Source organism: Zea mays, chromosome 2 (genome assembly GCF_902167145.1).
Source record: "Zea mays cultivar B73 chromosome 2, Zm-B73-REFERENCE-NAM-5.0, whole genome shotgun sequence".
NCBI classification, from domain to species: Eukaryota; Viridiplantae; Streptophyta; class Magnoliopsida; order Poales; family Poaceae; genus Zea; species Zea mays.
The window spans coordinates 132,267,900-132,278,003 of NC_050097.1; the positions used below are offsets into that span (position 1 = coordinate 132,267,900).

Sequence of the window (10,104 nt, forward strand, 5' to 3'; positions counted from 1 at the left end):
TATTTATAGGCACTCGAGGGACCACCCGTCCCTTGTCAAAGACGTTTATGCCCTCGAGTGCTCAGTTTATCCCCAGAATATTCAAACGAGGGGAGGTTACAGATAGTCATTACAGTAAAGGCTATTACAAACGCGACCCGTAATACACTTATCCGCGCGGGGCCCGTTACAGTGGGTCGAATCTCGCATGGGCCTCCCGACGCGGTGAGGACGTGAGACTAGTAGACTTCGGCAGAGCCTTCGTCTTGCAACGGAGAGTACGAAGGGGGACCACGTCGGTCTTCATCCAATCGACGCCTTCGGCTTGTTCAGGCGTGCTCTGTGGATATAGTCTTCGTCGGAGTGACGAGGCGACGAAGGCATCGAGCAAAGGGTAGCATGTTTGCCTTCGGCCCAACATTTGCCCTCCGAGGGACCAGTTCGACTAAGTCATCTGGTGCCGAAGACGCCGCTAGATGGTGGAGACGCTGCCTTCGCTCGAAGTGGTCTCGCGGGGGTTTTTGAAATGTGACCGTTGATGGACGTGTTACTATTGGACTACGTGTTTCTCGAAGCGCCGCGTTCCGTCTATAAAAGGGCGTCCGCGGCCGAAACGTTTCTTTTGCGTGCGCCGTAAAAACCCTAACTCTTGCAAACCGCTCGCCTGCTGTTGGGGACTTGTTCTCAAATGCTATGAATTAAGAACAAGGCAACATAGAATATTAAATATCAAAGCCCTTCGTCCTTCGAAACATTATTTCCCCTTGGGTATAATGAATTTCGGACGAAGGTTATGAAGGTCATACCTTCATAATCATAATAAGAGACAAGAAAAGATTTATGCATGAAATAGAGAGAATAACATAATTATTTTAAACATTATTATTGATTTATTTCTATTTCATTTTACTTGTATAAACGATGACAAATTACAAATGTACCTTCGGTCTGAAGGAAAGCGAGGGTACAAGCGTGATGCGAATGCCAAGTCAGCGTGAACAGTACGGGAGTACTGTTCATCTATTTATAGGCACGGGACGTAGCCCGTGTAAAATTACATTAGTGCCCTTTACATTTATCAATAACTCTACAGTAATTCTTCAGGGTCTAATTTGGCTTTTCATCTTTAAGTCGGTTCCCCTTTTCTACTGTCATGCCGAAGCTTATCTGCGCATAGCTTCGTGATGATCTTTTCCTTCGTCACAATCGCCTTCCGTCCCACTCAAGCTTCGTCTTGACCATACTCTTATATACTCGTAATCCAATTCCGAAGATACCTGCTCACACATTTCACTTGGAAAACATTGTCAAATCATGTTTTTGAGGACCTTCGGAAGCCGAAGGCCCCCAACACCTGCCCTCCTTGCTCTCCCGCTTCGGAAATCTGGCCCAAGTCAAGCAGACCGCACACCGCCGCCGACGGTACGTAGCAATGTCTTCTTCTTCATCTGCTGCAAGTGCGTCGTCGGCCGATCCGTCGTCCGAGGATACCTTGAGTGATTTGGTGGCGACGGAGTTGCAGCCGGGCCACACCGTGCAGTTTGGAACTTCGAGAATCTCCTCAGTTCATGTGCAGGAGATGCAGCAGCTTGGATACTTCGATGATGGTGTCGGGCGGGTTCCGGGCGCTGAGGAGATCCCTGAGCCTGAGGGCAAATTGGTTGTGTTTGAGGCATTTTTCATTGCCGACCTTCGTCTCCCGGTGCATCGTTTCGTGGCGGAGATCTTGCGGAGGTTCGATGTGCAGGTCCACCAGTTGACGCCTAACGTCGTGGTTGCCTTGGCGAAGTATGTTTGGGCGGTTGCCTCTTACTGTGGGCAACCGTCTGTGGAGGTCTTCGCCAAGAACTATTGCCTGCACTTGCAAAAGAAGAAAATAGGAGATAAGATTGCACAATTTGGATCGTGCACCTTTACGCCAAGGACTAGCAAGACTTCGGAGGAAGTCGTGGAAATAGTCCCTTGTGCCCGGAACAAGTAGGGCAACTAGTGGGACTTTTGGTTTTATGTTTCTTGTGGGGAAGTCGAAAGTCTGCCTAGGCTCCCTGCGGCCATTATGTGCTCTCACTGCTATGTGGCATTCCCATGATTTGAGGTGGCGGAGGACGATGAGGACGAAGGGGCCCTTCGGTACGCTGCTCGCATGAGCAGCGGGTGCGATTTGGTTGAGGAATTCATTGGATGTGGAGTGTGGCCATTGGCGCACGGCTGGGTACTTGGCGAAGTGTGCCCCCGCCGGATGCCGACCTTGGGCGATCAGTTAGTGCGAAGTCCAGCCTTCGTCGTGGATTTGCGGGGCCAGAACTCGACCGCGTTTGTGCGCGAAGTGGAGGCCGAGGCTGTAAGGATTGTAGGGCGATATGTACCGAAGACTGAGACCTTGCATAGCTGGGATCTCCGCGGTTTGAATGTTCGTTTGAATCATGTTTTTGAGTTGAATCGTCTGCCATATGGCGGATACCCAGGAGACGACAATGCTATTATTGGCGACCTCCGGGGAAAGAGGGCGGTGGCAGTGGTCGACGAGGGCCCTTCACGGGGAGCGTGCCAGTTGCGGCCACTAAGAAGAGGAAACTAGGTACTGCAGCTGAGGGGTTGGGGGCTTCCGATTGTTTTGCTGTTGATTTATTGGGAACTTGTGCGGCCCTCGGGGAGAGGATGTCTTCGCCCGGGCTCCGGGAATCTTCCGCGCGAATGCTGAAGGTTACCGGGGGTCGGTGGCCTAGGAATGTTCTGATCCCCCGGGCGGCCGGCGAGGACATTTGTACGTCTCGATTAGCTCGTGAGATGAAGATTTTTCCTTAAGGGCGGAATGTTGCTGCTGTTGTATCGGTAGTGATGGAAAAGGATCGCCAAGACGCGTCGCAGAAGCGTCGGGCGTTCGCGAGGGTCGGGGACTCGCGCCGCGAGGTCAAGATGGCTCGGGGGGTCGCGAAGTCTATCGCCCCTGGCACCTGCAAGCCTCCGCCGGGTGTGAAGTCCGCCGCCCCCGGCCCCTAGCAAGCCGCTCCCTGCAGTGCCCATACAGGAGCGAAGGCATCCATCCCCGCCGCGTCCTGCTGAGACGGAGGCGGGCGGGACCGAGGTCTCCATGGATATTTCCGTGGATGACTTTCTTGTGGGTGGCGTCACGATATTCGACACCCATACCGGGCGGGGACTTGTTGGTGAGGTTTTTTTGACGAGACTATGGTGTAGGGTCAGAGGCTGGGCAATTGGCTGTTGTCCCGACGCTGGTGGCGGCCGGGTCGGTCGCCGTGACGCAGAAGGTAAAAGTACAAGTGTGACGCACAAGCGAGTACAAGTCAGCGTAAACAGTACGGGGTACTGTTCATCTATTTATAGGCACAGGGCGCAGCCTGTGTAAATTTACATTCATGCCCTTCACGTTTACTATTGACTTATGGACAACCCAATGAGGACTAGATAGCCTTTTCCTCTTTAAGTCGGTTCCTTTTTCTGCCATTGCGCCGAAGCTCCCTTACGCGTAGCTTCGGAGCAACATCAACCTTTGTCTCGAACATGCTTCTCACATCGTATATGGTTTTAATTCGAGTCTGAAGGTACCTGTTCACATGTTACACTTGGAAAACATTGTTAAATCATGTTTTTGAGGACCTTCGGAAGACGAAGGCCCCCAACAGATGTACTACCAATAGTTCTACACTTTTGATAAGTTCTAAATACCCCGAGAAATCTATTCAATACATCTAGAGTGGTTGGATAGCTAGGAATCATCAATACACCATTTTGGAGCTAGTTTGAGCAAAAGAAGAAATATAAGTTAGAGTATTAAAATGGCCAAGATTCATGCCTTAGACTAGTTGGAAAGCCACTAGATCTATTTGTCAAGTCATAGGATCTCTTTCAAAGTTCAGCCAAAGCAACTTGGGGAAGATAGTTCAAAGATCAACGACAAGTCAGAAACTCAAGTTATGAAATCACGAAGAGCGGACCGTCCGGCCCCTTCTGACGGACTGTCTGCGACATCGCTATGACTTCGGACAGGAACTATAAATCATGGACAGTCGAACTATAAATCGTGGACCGTCCGGCTATAGAGCACGGACCGTCCGGCTATAATTCATGTACCGTTCGCACGTGAAGATTTGGTTCAGCCCGAAGGTGACAAGTTGAGCAAATGGATATTACTACTGGAGAGAAATTCTCTAGCGGAAGGCCCACAACTAACAAGGATATTGTTCATTTTTTAGGAAAAGAGCCAAATTCAAAGTCAAAAGTTAAGAAAGTATAGCTTGGGACGAAATGACAAAGCCAAAGCTAGCTAAAGGTCTCCATGAAAAGTCGTGCATAACACATTAGTGTTGTAAAACGAGTACCTTGTCAGTTGCGAAGAGCAACTATGTCTGTCAGTTGCGAAGGGCAACTATGTCTTATGAAGGGAAATGTTGTAACTTGATACGAAGATGTATACAAGCATGACCCTGTAAATAGATGAATAGTGACACTGCTACAAGAATCGCCCATCCTCTTAAGGTATTATAAAGCCAAAGTAAATTTAAATGTTTCTTGTCACTAGTTAAGATCCAAATTTACATGAGTGAAATCTAGCTTGCATTATTGACATTAATTCATTGTTGATTCATTACCATCGTTTTGTATTCCTCTATCCATCCATGTGATTCATCTCTTAATTCATGCACTTACTTTACACTCTCTTCGAAGTTCGAACACACAAGTAAATCATCATTCTCCCCTTTGACACCTTCAAAGGAGAGAAGAATATTTTGAAGCTGTGTCATGATTTATATTCACGCATATCGAAAACGATGAACTTCAGGACTATTGATCGGTGAAAATAGCATTTTATTCGTTTTTTCCTCAGAACTCTTCGAAGAAAAGGAGGATTTTAAAACTAATTGGTATTGTCATATTATCGTTTTTTCAGAATTTCGACGAGAACCACAACAATACTGTAATCCACTGCAGCGCTTCTATAGGTTTGGATATATTTACCATCACATATACTAGCACCATGATCCAATGATTCATTTACACCTGAACTATTTGTAGAACGCCCACCAGCTACCTACGAATTCATCATCTGTTTGCAGCCCAGCTCAAAACCGAAGCAACATTGTCCTCACATCATCCCTGAGCCCTGAGCTTGAGCTGGTTCCAATCCTCCACCCACAGCGTGTAGCTCGACTGCGGCGCGAGCACGTCGACGGACACCTCCTTGGTCGCCACCAGCTCACGGGAGTAGCGCTCGAACTCTTGCAGCTCCTCCAGCTTCATCGCCAGTTCGGCCACGTCGCGCTCGCGGCGTGCGCTCTCCGTCTGCTCCCTCGCCTCCTCCACTCTCGCCCAGAAGCACGGGTCCTGCGTTAGCCCGGCGTATTTGCTGCGTCTCCGGCTGCTCGCCGACGCTGCCGACATGGAGGACGTGATGCCACCGCCAGCGCCAGTGCATCCCTTCTCATGCCACCACCTGTCGAACAGCTCGTACCTCCTCTCCCGGCCGTGAGTCATGTAGCTCCCGCTCGTCAGGTGGTGGCCGTGTCGATGGTAGTCGGCAATGTCGAGAGGCTCGACGAGGAGCTGGTAGAAGCGGGAGGCGTTGACCCACTTGGCGCGGCGGTGGAAATCGTGGGGGAGCTGGCCGGCGTCGAGCATGCTCAGCACTCGGTCCCAGAACTGGCCCAGCTTGATGCGGTTTAAGTTCACCTTGGTGTACTTCCTGGGCGACCGCCGCTGCTTGAACGCGTCGTAGTACCCCATCTCTGCGTCGAACAGCGCCTTGTACCATTCTATCTGTGCACGGCACGGCGTGACCCGGCCCAGCTGCGTCGCCAGGCGAGCGCAGTTCAGGCTCGGCCGCCGCCCTGCCCGCTTTGATGTTTTCAGCCAATGCCGCGCCGTCGACGCCTCCATGGCCTGCAGCCGATGACAACGCCAAGTCAGACAAGATATATAGTAGTAGACTAGTAGTAATAGAACGCGCTTTGTATATTTTATATACGCAGACCCTGACCATGACGTCGATGCCAGAGGCCTCCAACGCGAGGGAGACGCCGTCGTCGTAGTTGGGCGTCGCCGGCATGTCGTCGTCCACACGCAGCCATCTCTTGAGAAGCAAGTGGTGCGGCATTTTCAGCACGAGCTCGCCGTAGCAGGAGTGCGCGGCCTCCGGGGACTCTGCACCGGCTGAGCTCTGAGAGGCGAAGGTGGCGTACAGCATCTGTACCGCGGCGGTCGGGTTGTCCACGCACGCCGCGCCTTCTGGGGAGCACAGCACGTACGTCCCAAACGGCCGGTACGGGCTCCCACCTGTCGTCTCAGAAGCGGCAAGCTTCTGTTCCACGGCCACAGCGCCAACGTGCGTCTGTATCAGCTGCCGGAGCACGTCTTTGTCAGTGTCCGCCATGTGCGCGGTGACCGTGCTCACAGCTCCTGTGTGCCGAGTCCACGCCGGCCATTGCTGCAGTTGCATTCCAACAATGATGTGCGCGGGTACGGCGTCCGGGGAGCAGAAGAGGAGCCTTGGGACGACATCGTGCTGTGAGACTACGTGGCAGAAGTTACCACCCCAGTGCTCACGCAGGATGGCCCTGGACAGCGCCTCGTTGCCAAGTAATGGGCTTCCAAAGGTGACGCACAGGACAGGAGGAGCAGGTGGCGAGCTTGACGATGAGATGCAGAGGTAGTGTAGCGCCGTGAGGGCCGCAACGGCGCCACCAAGGGAGTGGCCCGTGAACACGACTGCCTTGCCCCTGATCTGATTCAGAAGCATCTGCAATATCAACCAATTCTGATGCGTAAGTCACAGTTTCAGTGTGGCAAAACACAATGTGAACTTTTAGCAGTATAATTTCAGTGAGGCAGGTTGAAAAGTAAAGATTGGAGAGAATGGAATCATTAGCTGCATAAAGAGACACACACTACTCATTATAGGACAAAGAGATTCATGGAAAATGATCATCTCAATAGTTTTATGAACAATAATTAGGTCACTCAATTAAAAAAAAAGCAAAAGTGATAAAGGTATAGAAGAAGATAAAGGCAAGATGTGGTCCTCTGGAACGTAAATGAAAAGATCTACGAAACCTGAAGAAGTGAATTGAATTCCGTCAAGAAAAGAATGGAATTTGCGATGGAGCACAAGGCTGTCGTCATTTAGGTTATTATTCTACAGCAGTGGAATGTAGTTCAAAGGTATGAATTATAAGTAAAGTAATCCAAGGTTTTTTTGTGTGGTCATCTGAAATTATAGAAGAGCAAAAGATAATATCCGGTGAAAGCAGCCTGAATTCTGAATGAGAGTAAACTCTGAAGTACAAGTCTTCGTTATGGTTAGATTTTATTCTTCCAGATCAGTCGTTCTCCATAACTTAGTCGAAGCATTTTAAGATTTTGAAATTTCTATATGCTCGTTCCGTCGAATAAATTTATTTAAAGACATAAATGCTAATACTATTTGTTATAAACGAATGAGTGGCACAGATACCATTGCATTCTTTCTTGGACGGAGTAAAGGAATATCCGTAAAGCTGTCCAAACATGAGCCACATCAATCCTTGCAGAAAGAACAATTCGACATTGTCATGTTTTAGTATCTTAAGTTTGATCAATTATAGACAAAGATATTAATATTTATAATTTCAAATACATATCATTATATTAATTATAAAGATATTTTTATAATAAGTTGATTTATAGCTATAAATGTGAATACCGTTGACTAAAAATTTAGTCAAATATAAACCAATTTAACTAGCACGAAGTCCATAATTCTATAGTTGGGGTTTTTTTTAACAGGGGAGTAGCATGATCTATGCCATGTGCTTGTACTTTTTGTGTGCACAGGAACAACAGAAAACAAAGCGTAGCATCTCAAATTAGCCGCCAAATTTGACAAGGACTGTTCTCTATACACACCCTGTTTTGAGTTCTGGGGTCTGAATTGACTTCACAGACTAACAGTTTTACTACAGAAGAGAAGGCAATCTGATAGAAGAAATGAAATAACTAGAGAGAAGAAAATAGACCCTGAAGTAGTGAAGTGGTAATAGCAACTTGGAGTTGGAGTCTGTTCTTTCCAGACTTTTGCCCAGAGAATGATGATTTTGTTTAGTTTTTCTCGCACAATGTTCCTAAATTTCTGACTGATTAAATTGTTGCTCTATTGAATACTGAATGACTGACACTGGAATTATAATGTCTCATATCTCAGTGCATCTGTCTCGTATTGTATGTCTGAACACAAGGACACAGCAACAACCAAAGACAGGCACATCAACATGCCAACTCCTCCTTCCCCAGCCAACCAGAAAACTAAAAATATCAGATCATCACGCGAACGCCCAGATTCAAAAATGACAATTCTTTAGTCCAATTACTACTGGGCAAGGCAAACTGCTCCAATTAACGCGCTAAACATAAAGTAAATGACAATCAGGCAGATATTTTCAATGGAGTAGTGAGTTACCTGGAAATCAGGACTGCAGCAGAGTTTCAGGAAGCACTGCAGCGCCAGCGCCTGCACGGCAACCGGCTCCCCGGTAGCGGCCGGGTCGGGCTCGGCGGCGACCAGCGGCGCGAACATCCGCCCCGCCGCGTCCCCGCCGAGACTCACCGGCGCGAAGATGTCGGCGCCGCCGCCGGCCACCGCCGCGCCTGCCGCCGTAAGCGCAGCCTGCACCCCAGAGAACCCCACGTACACCTTGCCGCCGTCTTCGCCGTGAACGAACCACGGCGCTGCAGCGGAGGCGGCTGTGCAGCGGTCCCAGGCGCGCGCCAGCAACGGCGAGGAGGCCAGCAGGGCGCCGAGGACATGGCTGGTCTCGAACCTTCAAAAGGACACCGACCAAGCATTTGAGCTTGTTTGTCGCATCGAATTCTCATCTTTTTTTTATTTCGGGGTGTGTCTCGCCTCCAATTGGGCGCGAAAGGAAGCCGAAGCACCTAGCTTTTTTGTGCGCGACTGATGCAGCAAGTATTTATAAGTGCTGATGTGAGGAAAAACGATGGAAATTTGGAAGGAGGAACTTACATGGAAGCTTCTTCCTCTGCAGCGGCATCGTCCATGGCTGATGAGCTTCCCAGAAGCAAGGATGGAGAGAATAGAGAGAGTAAGAGAGAGGGACCCGGAGTTAGAGAGAAAGAGAGAGAGGAAATGGTCAAGTTTAATTTGGCGGCCTGGCTCTGTCTTCGGGAGGGGTGCCGGGCTAGATACCGCGTTAACTAGTTCGGCTAGTTAAAAACCGAGCCAGAGAATTAATTTGATTCGGCTTATTTGCGAACTTGAGTTAGATGGTCTCGCCAGACATAATAAAAATAATATATATATATAATTAATTGTAAGTTAATTTCATACTAATTTAGGAAAGAGTAATAATACTCATCATTTCATATATCATATCAATTAAACGCCAAATTAACATAATTCATCACTTATTAGTTCATCTAATACAAGTGTAGTCTTTGTTTTGCTAATAAATGGTAGCTCATTCGAGCTAACGAGCTAGCTCGAGCTCATATCAAGCTGACTCATTAACGAACCGAACCGAGATGCTAGCTCAGCTCGCAACAAAATTATAACAAGTCGAGCCGAGTTGATCACGAGTCGAGCGAGCTTATGAGTATTTTGCCTAGCCCTATACAATGGTTAGGGGTCAAATGGTATGGCGGAGTTTGCATGAAGAGACCTTCGTAATTTGTCACTTATATATGTACATCCTAGAACCCCTTGATCGTTTTTCTATATGCAAAAGATATTGTTGGGGACTTGTTCTTAAATGCTATGAGTTAAGAACAAGGCAACATAGAAAATATTAAACGTTAAAGTCATTCGTCCTTCGAAGCATTATTTCTCTTAGAATATAATGATTTTCGAACGAATGTTATGAAGGACATACCTTCATCAGCACAACATATAAAAATAGAGAAGAGATCATACAAAGTATAAGAGACAACATAAACAATTATATATTATTATTATTAGATCATTTCTATTTTATTATTATGGAAAAATAGAAATGATATCAAATTACAAATGTACATTCGGCTTGAGGGAAGGTAAAAGTACAAGCGTGACGCAAAAGCAAATGTCAAGTCAGTGTGAACAGTACGGGAGCACTGTTCATCTATTTATAGGCACGGGAC

The 10,104-nt window shown here is 48.0% G+C and overlaps 1 protein-coding gene across 5 annotated transcripts; it reads right to left on the bottom strand.

Annotated features, from left to right (window-relative positions):
• Positions 1-4,832: 4,832 nt before the first annotated feature.
• On the bottom strand, positions 4,833-9,166 carry LOC100272668 (Lipase-like PAD4). Of its 5 annotated transcripts, none has more exons than NM_001399133.1 (4): positions 8,993-9,086; positions 8,429-8,789; positions 5,975-6,733; positions 4,833-5,877 (listed from the first exon to the last, which is right to left on the bottom strand). In NM_001399133.1, exons 1-4 carry the CDS (start codon positions 9,025-9,027, stop codon positions 5,089-5,091), a joined length of 1,944 nt encoding a protein of 647 aa, NP_001386062.1. In that variant the 5' UTR covers positions 9,028-9,086; the 3' UTR covers positions 4,833-5,088. The 5 variants fall into 5 exon arrangements, with proteins under 5 accessions (NP_001386062.1, NP_001386063.1, XP_023157237.1 ...); NM_001399134.1 differs by having other exon boundaries at positions 8,429-8,923; XM_023301469.2 differs by having other exon boundaries at positions 4,846-5,877; positions 5,969-6,733; positions 8,993-9,166.
• Positions 9,167-10,104: the final 938 nt, after the last annotated feature.